This window comes from Barbus barbus, assembly GCF_936440315.1.
Source record: "Barbus barbus genome assembly, chromosome: 3".
NCBI lineage: Eukaryota > Metazoa > Chordata > Actinopteri > Cypriniformes > Cyprinidae > Barbus > Barbus barbus.
The window spans coordinates 34523452-34540975 of record NC_136731.1 but is presented as its reverse complement, the minus strand read 5'-3'; the positions used below and the strand labels follow the sequence as shown (position 1 = coordinate 34540975).

General features: G+C 38.2%; 1 protein-coding gene across 1 annotated transcript in view; it reads left to right on the top strand.

Moving 5' to 3' along the window:
- Positions 1 to 12120, top strand: part of LOC306847994 (voltage-dependent calcium channel gamma-2 subunit) — a 68515-nt gene extending 56395 nt beyond the window's left edge. The window contains exons 3-4 of the mRNA XM_079382289.1: positions 6515 to 6655; positions 11149 to 12120. Coding sequence (XP_079238415.1) covers positions 6515 to 6655; positions 11149 to 11693 — 686 coding nt within the window. The 3' untranslated portion in view covers positions 11694 to 12120. The remainder of the gene's footprint in view (positions 1 to 6514; positions 6656 to 11148) is intronic.
- The last annotated feature ends 5404 nt before the right edge of the window (positions 12121 to 17524 follow it).

Here is a 17524-nt window from a genome sequence, read left to right as displayed (position 1 = left end):
TAATTTCTATGAGTACAAATCTTAATGTTTAAGCATATAATGATATTCTAGGGAATTGTGTGCTTCTAATTTTATAGCAACAGTTTGGACAGGACCCTTTTCTATTCTAACATGACAGTGACTCTGTGTTTAAGGCACGGTTCAAAAAGACATGATTGATTCAGTCAGTGTGGAAGAACTTGACTGGTCTGCAGAAAGCCAAGTCCTGATCCCAGCTAAACTCCTCTGGTGTGACTTTATATGCAGACCTTGAGCCAAAAACTCATCACCAAACACCAATGACTTGTACATAAGGGTACTGTCATTTTAGACACGTCCAAAACTGTTGCAAGAGAGATTGAAATAAAATTTTAAAATACATGAATTATGTTTCCATCTTTGTTGCCACAGTTTTATTAGTGACTTTTTCTGTTCTAAAGAAGGGGGTGTCCCAACACTTTTGTCCTTATAGTGTTTATACAAGTCATTGGTGTTTGGTGAATCAATCATGTCTTTTTGAACCGTGCCTTATACACAGAGGCACTGTCATGTTAGAATAGAAAAGGGTCCTGTCCAAAGTGTTGCTATAAAAGAAGCACACAATTCCCTAGAATATCATTATATGCTTAAGCATTAAGATTTGTACTCATAGAAATGACTAAAGTAGTCAAACATGTTCATTAGAAGGGGGTGACCCAATACCTTTGGCAATATAGTGTATGTATATATATATATATATATATATATATATATTAAATCACTATGGTATTATTTGATAGCACACAGCCAGGCCCAGTACTTTTTTATAAGGGTAGATTAATTTATACAGTGACCTCTTTGAAAACCATAAATGAAAGAATGGACTGGTAATATAACTTAAGCAATAGCCCTGGCTGTGTGCAGCTCTGAGACTGCGAACAGCCTCTGATAAAAGCCCTGGTTCACCAGCACAGAGCGCTTTAATAAAAGGTGGCATAACAAAAAACACTGCTGCTTTGCTCCTCTCTTTTCCTTGCTTCAGGCTTGACTTGCCCCTGACTCCTGTCTTCTCTTTGCCTATTCCACCATGTTAATAACAACCCCGCAGGCAGTGTTTCTGCCCCTGACAGACTCTCAAACGCTACACAGGGCTTGTGTGAAAATGTCCCTGTGCTCCGTGCCAGTGTCATGCCTGGGGAGTCTGGGCAGATTGCCGAAAAAGACGCGCTTACCCTGGGGCATCATTATCAGTCTAGCTCCCCAAGAAACCTCCATCCTCAAGCCCTCGGTCCACAATAGCCTCACTTGCAGAGCGTACAAGACAAAGAAAATGTACATATTCACACATAATGTAAATTGAGAAGCATATGTGTTTGATAACACATTACGGACTGGAGCCAAAGTGACAACAAATGTGAAAAATGCAATGGATCACAGACAAAATAGCGTACTGGATCATAGACATAAAATATATGCACACCAAGACTAAACAAATATTTACAGGGCTAAATTACACAGAAATTTACTCCTATACACTAGGGGGCACTGACCGACAAATACATTTTGTCATTTTACAACAGGTGCATGCACCTTTCAGCTTAGGGAATGTCAAAGTGAACAATTTATCAGGCTTAATGCCATTTATTATCAATACCTGTGAAAAAATATGCCAGATTACACCTCTCTCTCTCTCTCTCTCTCTATATATATATATATATATATATATATACCATTAGAAAGTAAGATTTTTTTTTACCAAGGCTGCATTATCTGATCAACAGTAATATTGTAAAAATTATTACAATTTAAAATAACTTCTAATTGTAATATATTTTAAAATGTAATTTATTCCTGTGATGGGAAAGCTGAATTTTCAGCAATTACTCCGGTCTTCAGTGTCACATGATCTTCAGAAATCATTCTAATATGCTGATTTAGTGCTCAGGAATCATTTCTTATTATTATCAATGTTAAAATCATTTGTGTTGGTTAATATATTTATGGGAACCGTAATACATTTTCCAGGATTTGATGAATATAATATCGTTTCGAAGTCTTTACTGTCACTTTTGATACATTTAATAGCTCCTTGCTGAATAAAAGTATTTTTGCAGCTATTATAATTTTCAAAAAATGACTGCCTGATAGTGTACATTAGCAAACTTTGAAAAGAGACCAGGTTTACAAAGCGTTCAACTGCTATAGATCAAAAGCTCATCTCACTGGTCAGTCAGTTTTTTTTTTAATGGGCTAAAAAAAATGTGTTTGATGACAGACAAATGTTTGTGCATGATCTAATCAAAATCTTGTTTGCAGTGAAAATTCGCCAACAATTGTTCATTCTCTGTGTGAAAAAGCCCTCAGGCTGGTCAGTCTCTGGCTGTGATCAGAGAGCCTGGGGAGAATCTGCTAAACTCTCTTCCTCCTCCAGAGCCTCTGCAGCCATGGAGACAGCGCTGCTGCCTGACCCGAGAGGTCAAAGCCAAGGTCACAGAGCTGCAAGTTTGCCGGCTGGAGATTTTTTATGAGTGAAAGCATGTCTCTAATCAGCCACGTGTGTCCACGGGGCTGATTAGGAATGTATGAAGTCTGTGTGTGAGATTCACACCATTTATAGGAATGTCCACAGCCTGTCCAACTCATCCTCTCACTGACCATATAGAAGTTTTACTCTAAGAACGTATTATGCATATTCTGGTAATTTTGTAAAGCATATTCTGTCTTATGGAAATTATTCACTACTTTAAAGCATGAAAACGTTAGCTGAGACTCCCATTCACAGTAGCTGAAAATCAAGATGGCATCCTGGTCTCTGAGGACACTTCTATCACCTTCAAGCCCGTCATTTTAAACGCTTGTGTCAACAATCAATAGATTTAGGTTATTATCTTTTACTTTCCCACTTTCACATCCCGCCTCACATCCTTTCCTGCCCCCTTCCCTCTTGCCTTGTGGTGTCTCTGTGAATGAGCCTGATGGATGAGAAGGAGTGGTGTGTCCTCTCTGTGCTGTGACTGGTCATGTCAATACCCCCGGGTTAATGTGAGATTGGGGAGTGTGTGTGTGTGTGTGTGTGTGTGTGTGTGTGTGTAAGAGAGAGAGTGTGATTTGGGAGAAGGTTGTTACAGGGCAAGAGGACCGGGGTCAGCACCCAGCACACCTTAATATTTAATCAGACCATTCTCAGAAACTCTACACCCTACAGAGAGAGGGATGAGAAAAAGAGAGGAAGACAGGACAAGGACATACATCTAAAAAAACTCCACCTTTATTTAGTTGCAAACAGCGTCCAAATTTAACCTTTCTGCCAAAGGCAGAGGAATAGAGAAAATGTACAGGGCATGAGATGCTAAAGCTGTCAACTGATTAAAATTGTAATCAATGCAGCTGAATTAATAAAATAATACCCTGATGAATACATCACATCAATCATAGTAAATTGCAAATAGAAATATTTGCTAACCCTCCAGATAAAGCCCATTTAAAAGCATTACATTATTTTGGCATACAAGTCAAATCTGCAATAAATATTTCAGAGCCTTCATATTAAAGAGACTTTTTAATGAATATAAAGTTTATACACTCCATATATATTTATATTAATATAAAAAGGTACACAGCTGTCACTGGGGTACAAAAGCTGAAAGTTACTAACATACCTTTAAGGAGCTAATTTGCAAGGCTGTAACCATGTCTTGAAAATTAGGAGGGGAGGACTATTTAAATAATTAAATGACTATTTAAGTGAAATAAAAAAATCTAAATTCTAGTCTAATTCTATTTAAGACGTAATCTATTTAAACTATTTGCAAAGAATATTTAATTTTAAAATATGCAGACATATTTCAATAATATTTCAAAAACGCAAAACAGTCATCGCTGAACACCAGAGTTTTGTTTTGACTTGTGTAAGGCTGGGCAAGGCTTTGCTTTCCTCTGGTCAAAGGTCAGGAATAATATATATATATATATATTTGAGTTTGTCAATCTGTCTATATTCACTATTCTTTCTTGCACAGTTGTGACAAACAAATCATTCTCAGAATAGACCCTTGCCTTGGTTGCAAATGAAGTGAATACAAACAGATTTAGATGTACAAATGGCAATTCCTGGCCTCATATGGTTTTACTAGTGGAACATCACGGTGGGAAAAGATAGCACAAGACACTGAGAATTATTAGGTACTCAGTTAGATTGAGTGGATAGAGAGAAAAACAGAGGGAAAGAGACAGATAGGAGAGGACGGAACAAAGCGCAAGAAAATTAAAATGCCGTTCATCACTTCGAGTGAAGTCTCGTTTAGGTTTCTCAGAGAGGGAGAGAAGAACTGCGGCAAGTGCACTAGAAAAATCTCACCTTATATAACACATGCAGCAAATGAGATATGGCCATTTAGCGAAGCACATATTCAATGCATTCACATAGTGAACTATTCATAAATTAACAGTGTAGGATCTTGTATCTTGTGGCATTTTGTTAAACACTGAAATGAGCTTAAATGTACCATAGTTGCTTTAGCAGTGAAACAAACACACTTCTCTGGTAGCTGAGTTTGGCCTCTTGTGAGATCTGCAGCAAATGGCACAAGTGCAGTGGTTTTAGGGTGGAGGTGAGGGCAGGACAGAAGGGCAGATGACCCTCTGAAGGGGAACTTCAGTCCCCACTTTAGCCAGCAAGATTTCAGAGTACTGTCATGCTGTCCACACATCAGCATTTACACAAGAGCAGGGAGGGACAGAGAGAAAGAGAGAGAAAAACTGCTGAGCTTGCAGACTAGATGGAGTGGTGAAAATTTAACTAGCCTGATGAAAGCATAACTTTGCATCTTAAGAGAGAGAGAGAGAGATTGAGGAGAGGTAAGAGATGAGCAAGCAGTAAGAATTGAGAAAGACTGGTGAAAGGAAAAGGACAAGAGAAAAAGACGACACTATATGATTAAAGCAGAATAAAGTTTAAAGTATAATTCAGTTTTGACATGAACACAGTAGGCTATACGTACATCCAGACGCATAGCCTTTCAAAATATACTCCATTTAATAACATGTGGAAACACAAGCACCCGCCACATGGAAAATTTCATATTTGTCCAGTATCTGCACTATTTCTCTCCAGAAGTTATAAATGATAAGTTTTTTTGTTCTTGTTTAAACTTCAGTTGCCAGAATCTATTAACCCCTTGCATCTTTCTACAGATTTGTCTGCACACGTACAGTATGAAATATGGCTGGGCGATTTTTCAGATTTTATCTATTAATTAAAATGTAATGTTTTGTCATGATTTTATTCTTTTCGTGATTTTAAATAGAAATATTACCAAATGTTAGAATTAGACACTTTGACAATATGCCAATGATAACAGTAAAGAGAAAAGAACGATCCAACCGCATGTCGGCGCACGTGATTAACCGCTCAGATTAGTTTTGTGTTTTGTGACAAGTTTTGTGTTGACAAAGATGTGACGCGGGCAGTGGAATAGAAAAAAACATGCAAGAAGATGAGAGTGAACTTCTTTTAACTTGAGTGCCGTGTTTTTCATGCATGAGACTCTGCAAGAGACGAGAGTGCAACAGTCAATCGGTCAAACCTTCTGGAAAAAAAAGAGATTTACATTGTTTGCCATACTGTCCTGCCCGAGTATGAAATTATGTCACTTACACTTTAGCCTTGAAGTGGATGGTTGGAAAATAATTTCCTGCTTTGAAACAAGAGGTGGAAGACCAAATGTCATTCCAAAATGATTTGATTTTGATCATAAAAGGAGATACTTTGAAGAATATTTCTACCAGTTGAATGTTAGTACATCAAAACATCAGGTTGCACCATGTTTGATTCTAAATAACACTAAAAACTACTGGTTTTTGCTTTAAGCTTCAATATATAGAAGCCGAAATAGCTTTTATTGAAAGTTTAAATGAAATGTGTCTGTTATATCAATCTCATAGAAAGCTACATACATACAGCATTAACATTCTGCAAAATATCTCCTTTTGTGTTCCACGGAAGAAGGAAAGGATGAGAAAATGATGATAGAATTGTCATGTTTGTGTGAACTGTCCCTTTAAGCTGCACAAACGTCGAGTTGAAGAACTAATTGGTGAGTTGAAGGCTTGGCAGTCTGTCCTAAAAACATTCATTAACACGTTCACTTGTCATTTCATGGCTCGAATGAAGCCAACTCTTGTTGAAGTCTCACTACGAACATATTTTGTTAATGCGCGTGAATAGCAGCATCTGTAAATGTCTCTGGTTCTGTTTAGTCTTGGAGTACAAAAGTGTTTGTGTTAGGCACAAGTGTTTGGTGAGACTCTTGACCTCAGATTGCTCTTCCACAAGCATTTTAAAGGGTGTGTGAGCTGTTTATTCTACTGCCAAAGTGTTGATTGACTGTACTCTATGTGCTCAGATCAACCTATCAACCCAAATGACAGCTTTCTTCATCCGTCTTGTTCCCTCTCTCACTGCCTTTTACACGGATTCGTTCAACAAGTAACAGTCTGGAATTCAAGACATCTTATACTCATCCCACCTTCTTCTTCTCTCTCTCTTCATCTGTAGGAGCCGTGCGAGCGTCTAGTATCTTCCCCATCCTCAGCGTCATCCTGCTCTTCATGGGTGGCCTGTGTATAGCTGCCAGCGAGTTCTACAAGTCCCGTCACAATATCATCCTCAGTGCAGGAATCCTCTTTGTGTCTGCAGGTGAGTCTATGGAATGAACCAAGGACGAGATACAAAAGTCAATGTAAACATACACTTGTAAGACCCAGATTCTTTTGTTTGCATTCTGATTTGTTTTCATTTCTGAGCAGTATTTGACCATTTTAAAACTTTGTTGAGCACCTGTACGTCACCGATAAGCATCACACACACACTCTTTACAAATAAATTATGCATCATGCTCACATGCTACAACTCCTACAACACCTTCACATCTCAAATATTTTTTTTTTATTTTAATATATTTTAAAATGTAATTTATTCTTGTGATGGCAAAACTGAATTTTTAGCATCATTACTTCAGTGTCATGTGATCCTTCAGAAATCATTATAATATGCTGAAATGGTGCACATTTTTCATTATTATAAACTTGATCTATTATTATAAACTTGTGCTGCTTAATATTTTTGTAAAAACTAACTTTTTTCAGGATACTTTGATGAATAAAGTTCAAAAGAATTGCATTCAGCATAGAGTTTTGTAACAATTGTCTTTACTTTCACTTTTGATCAATTTAATGTACCCTTGCTGAATTAATGGATTAATGTCTTTAAAAAAATTATCTTACAGTCTACAAATGTTTTGAACACAAGTCTATATTAAATTATGCAATTTAAAAAAAAAATTCACCCATATAACTTTTCATCAAATGTTTAGTTTTCTTTAAAGATGAAGTTTGCATTAGTAGCTGGAAATTATATGGTTACACAAAAAAACCCAATATGAGTTCATAAACATTTGTCACATGCCACAAAATAATGGCATGCATGGAAAACCATTAATAATTAGTTTGACTTTTTTAACCCCATCTTACTCATGCTTCTACAAATTATTTTCAACCTTAACTTAGTCAACTTTACCAAGGTGATAATCAGAATTTTCAGCTAAATGTAATAGAAAACCTAATGTTTAAGTTTGGAAGACATACACATGATCAAACGTTGTAAGGCTGACCCAATAGGGTAAGTGACAGTTCGATCAACTAACACATAGCTCTCGCACAGGCCCTCAATGCTGTTTAGCAGTGCGATTCAGTAAAACAAAACATTTTCTTGAAACCAGCAGCTTTGGCCTTAATGCCCAGATCAGCACAGTATCACTTAAGACACAAAGTCTTGCGCTAGACTTTTTCGAACAAGCTGCCTCAGTGCTATACAGTAGCCAGTTAGCAAGTCGATTTCTTTTTCTCTGACTCTCTTTGGTCCTGATTCCGTTGCTAGGCTTAGAGAGGCCGTTTGGGATTAAATTCTAAAAATATGGTGTCCCTGACACACTTTCCCAGTGATCCATCATGGTGGTTTCACTCTGTCACAGACAACTCCACCACAGTGACTGAAGTCAGCAGTGAGAGCCACAGATCATGTTCCTGTGAGGTCACCCAGTCCAGTCTCTGTTATAAGCTCACTTCTTCACTCTGATCTCCTCATTTACTTGCTCACCCTGACAAATTAAGGCACTCAGCGTTTAGTTTATGGCTAAGGGGTTAAGGATATATTGGGAAACCGGCTGTGTTAACCTTAGCATTTAGAGGGCATTTCCACTTTATTTTGTAAGGCACAGAGATGACCATAAGGTTCTGTCATCCTCCACGACATCCAGGGTCTAAAATTTAAATTTTGCTAGTCAACAGAGAAACTGTATCACCTGTGAAACTCTATTTTCAACTATTATTTAAATTTTATATTTTTCTCATTAAAATGGGCTAATTTTAAGCAATTTCATCCTGTGTTTCATCCACAGTGCAGTTCACAGGAATTATTAAACATCAAAGATAAACATCTGATGATAAACCTGCCACTGAGGTTTAATCTGTTTATGACACACAATGTATTTTAATGTTTTCTTTAAAAAACTATTTGTATATCTTCATATGACTTAAACCATGTATAATCTTATGTTTAAGATCTATTCAAAAACACAAACATTCATGCAAACAGTAACTTTAATAAACCTCTTGTATAATTGTGTGTTTCTGAATTAAAATTCATTTTGAGGTTTTTTATGTGGTCATAAAAAAATCTAAAGTTTTCAGGTGGTGTAACTGTCTGACAACTCAATTTGTGCCTGGGTGAAAATGTCACAGTGGCTGCTGCTGTCCATGTAATCAAGCATATGGCCTCCTATCATTAGCATTAAATAAATAGCTTTATTCAATACAGTTTACTTCTATGTGAAGGGGTGGACATGCTGCCCTGGACAAAACCTCCCAAACATTAAAACCACAGCAAATTGCAACTGTTGAAGGAGAGTCAAACTTACCAGCTTTTAAAAATGACTCCTCTGAAGACTGATGTCACTTACTTATACTCGTATCATAAAGGTCACTGTTAAAATAAGGATAAATAATTGGTGCAGCATCAGAACTCACAGACAGAGGTACATTAATTTTAAATTAAAAACATTTATTTAGTACGGCTGATCTATTTTGAATGGAAAAACTAATTGACATTTTATGATAAAGTTTTGCTGGCAGTATATTTTTTATATATATATATATATATATATATATATATATCATTTGTACTCTGACTGGCTATGATCAGGTAAACTGCATATACTATTTTTTAAACATTACCTTTACATTAACATTACATATTATTGTTTTTAAAACATTTACCACCAACACATAAATATAATATTTTACATGATACGTTTTATTAGTTTTGGGATATTATTTGTTTTTAAAGGGGTCATCGGATGCCCATTTTCCACAAGTTGATACGATTCTTTAGGGTCTTAATGAAAAATCTATAACATACTTTGGTTAAAATTTCTCAATGGTAGTGTAAAACTTTTTACCCTGTCAAAATCAGCTCTGTTCTTAGCAAGCCGTTTCCTTGCATGTCGCTTTAAATGCTAATGAGCGGGTGATGAGCCATATTGTTTACTTTAGCCACATTTAGCTATCTTGCTAACTAGCACATTATTAGGCAAGGCGATTTGCAGAGATTCATAAAAGAACCTTATACTCACTTCTTCTGTCGGTGAGGCTGGATCACGAATGATTCGCGCGAAAATAGACACATTTAGGCAGATCAGGAGCGCATTCCCTTCAAAAACAAAATTAATCCACTGTGTCTTCAGTGGCTCAGATGTCGGAAGTAAATGACGACTGCTATGTTCATAATTACATCCAACAACAAAACACCTCAGTCGCTTAGGAGACATTCTGCTCCAGCATCGAAACAATGGCAGATTGATGACAGCTCACTCAGGGCGGGTCTAAGGTAAGATGCTAGTATCAATCAACAGTCGTGGGAGGGGCCTGGGTCTGTGTGACATCACACACCCAAGAAGCTGAGAATGGCTTGATTTGAGAAAGAGGATATTATTTATAGAGATTTAAAAAAAAAAAAACACTGGGTGGATGTTTATCTTTATAGGATGGATGTGTACAAACACTGCCAACACTCATTATGTTCAAACATGTAAAAGTGAATTTTGCATCCGATGATCCCTTTAAGATAGCAAAACATTTAATAACAAATGTTTGTTTTAGTGCATGTCTTCAAATGTTGTAAACACAAAAAGCTTATGCGTCATTGAACCGTATATCACTACACAGCACCCATTAACCTTAGTCTGGGACTTTATATTGTAGCAAAAGGATGACAATTTAAGCAATTTTGATTAAAGGCACATCAAGATGTGTTACACTCCCTGAAAAAAAAAGATATAAAAGCTGTCATGTGGCGGTGCCCTTTCAAGAGGTATTACCCAATATGTACCATTTAGGTACTTATAATGATGATATGTAACACTGCAAGTTGTCATAGGAAATTTAGTCAGATTTTCACGCTCTTTCAATCGCGCAAATTACACGTTTACATTCCATCTCCGTTATCACGAAACCCCCAACACACAACAAAAACACACTGTAAAAAAAAAAAAGTTGAGCCAACTTAAAATTAAGGCAACTAGCTTTAGAAGATTTTTGAGTTTTCTCAACTTTATACAACAAAAAGTTGAGAATCTCCTACAAAAATAAGTTAATAAAATAAAATCTGCTGAAGCTGGTTGCCTTAATTTTAAGTTGGCTCAACTGTTCTTTTTTTTTTTTACAGTGCAGCTCTGAACACGGCGTCTTCCATTCATCGGTTGTTGACATTTGTAAATGCCGTGAATAAAGTCATTGCTGTTGGCCGCTTCAGAGTTCCTCCTGCTTGTGCGAATGCAACCAGGAATACGGCCTGAGGGAGAAATGGGTGTTTAGGAACGACCCTGCTGGCTAGTTCCTAGAACTTTAACTACACGTTGCAAAAGTGCCTATATATATATATATATATATATATATATATATATATAAATACTTTAGGTACTAATGTGTACCTTTTAGGGGCAAATATGGTAATAAGGTGTACCTTTTGAAAGGGTACCACCCCAGAGACAGCTTTTGTACCTTCTTTCTGAGAATGTAGATTGTGAATTTTTAGCCATGACTATGGGGTTAAAATATCTCCTCTCTTCCCCACAGGCCTCAGTAACATCATTGGCATGATCGTGTACATATCAGCCAATGCGGGGGATCCCTCAAAGAGTGACTCCAAGAAGAACAGCTACTCGTATGGCTGGAGTTTCTACTTTGGTGCTTTGTCCTTTATCATGGCTGAAATGGTGGGCGTGCTGGCCGTGCACATGTTCATCGACCGGCACCGGGAGCTGCGGGCGGGCGCGCGGGCCGCAGATTACCTGCAGGGCTCGGCTATCACGCGCATCCCCAGCTACCGGTACCGCTACCGGCGCCGCTCCCGCTCCTCATCCCGCTCCACAGACCCCTCGCACTCCCGCGATGCCTCGCCGGTGGGCTTGAAGGGTTTTGGGGCTCTGCCCTCCACCGAGATCTCCATGTACACACTCACCCGCGGGGGCGACACCCTAAAGGGCAGCCACGGCACTCCCACCACCACCTACAATTCGGAGAGGGACCACAACTTCCTCCAGGTCCACAACTGCATCCAGAAGGACCTGAAAGACTCATCCCACACTAACACAGCCAACCGACGTACTACCCCCGTATGAGGCACAACCTCCCCCCATATAGATAGCTGGGCGAGGGAGACAGGAGCAGGGCAGAGAGGGGGCGGAGGCCCCAAATATTAGAGATCAAACTTCATGTACCATGCGTTTTCACGATTTGGAGGAACCGGGAGGATTTTTACGTTTCGATCAAAGATTACACATGTATGCATGATTTTGCCATTTGCCATTGACAAAATGAGGCTGGTTTGAAATGGAGAGAGGCTATAAGAGATATACAGAGGGGTACTTTCGGCCCGTGACACGGGAGCTGTAGCTTGTGGTATTGATTTGACATGTTTTTGTTAAGGAAGCATTTCACCCCCCTTCGGTCTACATGGATCAGCAAGCTACTGCTCCCTCATAAGTCTCCTTCCCCTCTCCACTATATTCATCATATATATTTATTTGCTCTTTTGTTATTTGCATTAAAAAAAAAAAAAACTGTGAACCACTGCAGTAAGGTATTCAGTAAGAAATAGCCCGGTCTGCAATCTCTTACAAAAGGTACAATATATATACATATAGTATATATATATATATATATGTATATATAAATTTTATAAATAAATTAACATAATAATCAAGACTTTTCTGAGGCAAAAAAAGTCAAACTGCTGTTTGCTGGGTCATGATCTGTTGGAAAAGAGACTCTGTGTCCCTGAGCTACGACTGTAGCTGGACGACGGACTAAATCACAGAGAATCTTCACTGCAAAGCTGCTGTAACATGAGACTGACAAAGACGTTCAACCTTAGGCAAAATTCTATTCTTTTAAAAGAACCTTCTCATCTTTTTCTCAGTCCCTGTTTGCTTCCTTTTTTTTCTCTACTCTCGCATTCGGTCGTCATGGGAGCGAACGACAGAAAAACATACGCAAACCCCTTCGCTGACACGAGCGACAAAAAGGGGTCAGAGTTCGCTGAAAGACTCCAGAAACGACTGCCAAGATGAAAAAAAGGAAGGAGGAAGGGGGAGGAAAAGAAGAGGATGCTGAACTCTTAATAAAAACTTGCAAGAACGCAAGTGAATAAAGTACGAAATATTACGAGAAACGAAGTGACTCACGAATACAAAGATTAAATGCATGCTATAAATTTACAGCAAACCTGCTCTTGAAACTTAAGTTTTAAAGGATAATGATAATTATAAAGGGAAAAGCAATGTTAAAAGAAGTTAAATATTAATGTTTTGTGTACTCTTTCTGTTTTGGTTTTTATTATTATTATTAATTATATTATTATTATAATTAATCATTATAATAATATACTTTGGTGATAAACCAAGGAAACGAATTATGACAAAACTGCTTTTTTAATTCTGAGTTGTTTCTTTGTATCCACGTGTATTTCTTTTACTTATTTCTTTTTTCTCAGAATCACACGCCTTAGTCATTTCGTATTTCTTTGGATTCATTTTAAATGTGTCATTTTCTTTGAAATTAAATCTAAAGGTGCCAAAACAGAATGATCCTAAACTTGGATGCATCAAGTCCTGATGAATAAACAGACAAACCCAAGGGGGAACAAACTCGCTGCTTCTCTGTGTTTGCAAACCCTCACCCACCTGAAGAAGTCTCGAGCGCCATTCAAACCAGCAGGAAAGCAGGCCGGCTTGTGAGCGAGCACGAGGCTTTCCAAATGAGTCAGACATGAGTAAGTAACAGTAGGGAAGTGAAGTAACAGGCCACGTAATTACTCATCTGTTCCAGGCTCATCTATATGTGGGAAACGGTCTCTTAAGTATGTAATGTATCTGTTGCGCTAATAATGAGTGTGAATGATTCGGCATGTTTTGCTTTGCTCTGATGGAGCGAACCCAGAAAAATGGAGGGGAAAAAAAGATGTTGAATCAAAAGTGTGCCATGTTCCAGTGAAACCGAACACAGGTTTGTAATAAAACATGTGACCTACTCAAGCGTTCTAGCATGCTAAAGCATCACTTTCATTCCCGAGAAGACTTTGCGTAACAGGTAAGGACAGAATCGCCTCAGAGAGCAGCAGAGGGCTTGAGTTTTACTTTCAGAATTAGTTCATATAAGCATGAATTCATGCTCGATAAGAGAATATGTCAATCCAGACAACAAGCTTTCCTGTGATGAATGAATCTTCTCAGGCAGGGAATTTTTTTTGCTGCTGTACATATTGGATTCATGCCTCCTTAATATATGCTGAAATCTCACCCACCGTCTATAAGCAACAGCCATTTTGTGAGTCTTCCCTCGACCAAGGAGGCAGAGAGAGTGTGAAATTACAACCACACGCAAGCAGTGTTTTATGCCTTTTTCAGTTCTCTGAATTAAAACGCTTCCTTCATTCTCCTACTCCATGTATTCCCTCATCCATCTCCCTCCATCTTGTTGGGCCAACATGCTTGTCCTTAATTTGCCTCCCATGCACAATCTCTCATTTTTCCACTCTCTGTGAATCATCTACTTGCATACTACACCCCCTCCCCCATCTATTGCTCTTGCTCCTTTCTTTTCCTCTCGCTCTCTTTTACATCTATCCTCCTCTCCGTTACACATTCATCACTCGCTCTGTCCTTTTTCTCCTTCATCGCATTCCGACGTCTCTCGCATCAACTTTCCCATTCTTCTCATCCAGCAAATCAAATTCTACCCCCCAGCTCCCTCTCTCTCCTCATTACAATATTGTGGGAAAAGGGGAAAAAAAATCTACAGATTTAAACAGACAAATCAATCATCAGGTAATAGCCTCTTCGTTCCCGAGATCAAGATTACCGGCTGATGAATGAACACGCTCACTCTTTAGTTTCCTCTAAATGAGCCGCTGTCTCTCAAACTATGGGATGGCAGTACATACTGAAGTAGCATGTTTGCTGCCTCTGCTCAGATTTCTCTGTGCTTTTGTGTTTAGCCAGATTTTAGCTTTCAATTGGGGGCCGGGGGGCCAATAGTAAAACAGTAGCAAAACTCAAGAGCTTGTTGATTTAAATGTGATAACTTGTCATACTTCTATTGGTATTTTAAGCAGAAATTTACTCTCACTTTGATGTGAAAAGCTGAATCTTTCCATTTGCACACAGACAATAATCAAAACACCTGTGTTTTGCATTCGAAGTTGCAGATTAAGAGTTACAAGTGTGTAAAATGACATTCACATAAACAAAATGACAGACACAAACGCGTACAATATATTTAGGCTACTTCTGCACTTTACTTTTCACTTACAACCTCTCTGATCTTGCAGATCAAGTTCAGATCTTAGCGCTTTGACTTTTGCTACTCCTTTTGCAATATTCCTGTAGTAAAACTCACTTGTGACCTTGAAAATGCAGACGTGGGAGAGCAGTACTGGGGGTTGGGCTGGAATGAAGCCATTTAATATGAATATTAATATTAATATGACAAGTTCTCACATTCAAGTCAACAAGCTCTTGAGTTTTGCTACTGTTTTCCAAGGTGGCAGCAGGATGACTTTAAGTGAAATAAATTTCAGTGAAACAAAACAAGCATTAAAATAAGCAAAAATAACTACTAATCGAGACATTTCTCATTTTTAGTCATCCCCAGAACAGCTGGGTAGAAATTTGGGAATTTTTTTCTTTTTCTTTTTATCCTTATCCTTATGGGGCCATTGAATATTGTTGTGGACAATTAGGGTCTTTGGAGTCAAAATGTTTGAGAACCACTGAATTAATATCTATTACAGTTTATGTGAGTTATATTTTAGTGACATTACACAAACAATAGAACTTCCAGTAAATCCCATAGCAAAATTTTGAAGAATAATTTTTGTTTCAGATTTTTCTCCCAAAATTCCTTAATGCAAATGAAACAAGAAACTAATGACGCAATTGAGATAATAAATGTAGAAAAATAAATGTTGCATTGCTTCTTTCAGTTGCTCTTAGAAGAATATTATGATAAATAATTGAGAAAATATAAGACTTTAGAGGGGAGCTCAGTCATTTTAGTTACTGCCTTTTATGGATTTTTCAAAAGTAAACGTATTTTTTGTTGACTTTTTTTAAAACAAGGACAAAAACTTACTGAGTGCACTTTTTCAAACACATCTCCTTTATGATTTTCACTTCCTTTGTGATTATACACAATTCAAATATGTATACCAAACAAGGGGCTAAAGAAAATGAGACTATCTGCGTTATTCACAGTAAGAATGCAGTAATGCAGATACACAGGCGGTGATTTGAGTGCAGGGTTTGCAGTGATGTCAGTGTGTATGTGTGTGGACATTGGCACCGGGCTGAACGCATACAGAGAGACCTACATTTCCCTCTCCAACGATCCCATTCTGTGGCTGGGAGGCACAAACTGTCAGCCCTTAAAAAGAGTATTAAAAAGAAGGAGAGATATTCCATGTCTAAAGTGTGTCTTTTTTCCCCTCTATACCGCCCGAAGCTCAGTTCACACTTACAGAGAATTACAGCAACGAAGTGACCAGAAGTTGTTCATTTTCAATGATCATTTTCTAATTCATGTACGGTCCACCCTTTCATTGAAAAGATATTTGCAAGTAAATTGCACATATTTCATTATATTATAAAGGATATTCTCCAGTTTTTGGATGGCTCTGAAAGAAACACTTCACCCAAAAATGTAAATTGTGTCATCTTTTCCTCATCCTCATGTTGTCCCAAACTTGTATGAGTTTCTTCTGTTGAACAACACAAAAGATGTTTTGAAGAATGTTGGAAACACTTTTGGTTCCCATTGACTTCCATTGTATAGCCAAAAAATACAATGGAAGTCAGAGGGAAACAAAACTTTTTTCTTTTCTTTTTTGGCCAGACTATCAGACTACCCTTTAAAAGCATTTCACTGTTCTATATGATTAGTCTCTGCCCACATATAGAAACCATGTCAGAAATTGTCAGCACTCTGAGTGATTTTTATTCATAAAATGATAATTGTTCAACTAGTCGAAGATTTGATGCATCATTCACTGCTACAGTTTATATACAATTCTTTTTTTCTTCAAAATGTTAATATTTGCAGCAATACATTTTATTATGATCAGCAGTAAATTTCAATTTAGGTTATCAAAAGCTGTGGCCAGTTACGCAGCCCTCCAGCAAGAAACAACAGTGACCTGGTGACCTCCAGCAATAAAATCACTGTTAGTGTAAATGAGGTTTGAATCTTCAAATATTGTCTTTGCATTGGATCTCTCTTTTGGATCTGTCTCTCTCTTTTTCTTACCCGGAGTGTCAATATCTGCATCTTGCTGTGAGACATGATGTTAGGTATTAGCCCCTTGCTGTGTACCTGTCAGTGTCTGTCTACCCATCTCCAGCCTTCTCTTTCCTACCTCTTTGCTACCTCTCCATTTGACACCTCCCTCTGACTCTTCTCTCTCTCTCTCCATTCTTATTCCCCATCACTCTGTAGGTCTATCCATGCATATCAGTTTCCTTGCTCTCTCCCTCTCCGTCTCTCTCTCCTGTTGTGGTGATCAAACATGCCTTGTGTGTCTCTCTGCAGTGCTGTGTGATCAGAGTGGAGAGTGAGCACAAGAGAGAGAGAGAGAGAGAGAGAGAGAGAGAGAGAGAGACTGTATGTGTGGTTGGTTTCTCAGAGACCCGAGGAACATGTTGTCCCCTTCTGGCTGGGAATACTAAAGGCACAATCCCACAGCTGCTGCCTTTGTGTCTCCAGCCCCTGACCACACTTATATAAGCCCAGACCACAAAGCCAACTGTCAAACAAGCCTAAAATTCAGTGTATCTCTATCATCCTTTCAAACAGTCAGGAATGAGACACGACACAGAGCTGTGTTGTGTCTGGTTTTTTTGGGGGGGTATCTCAAGCTTGTGATGCTCAATTGGGATCTGAGCTCAGCTGAGTTCAC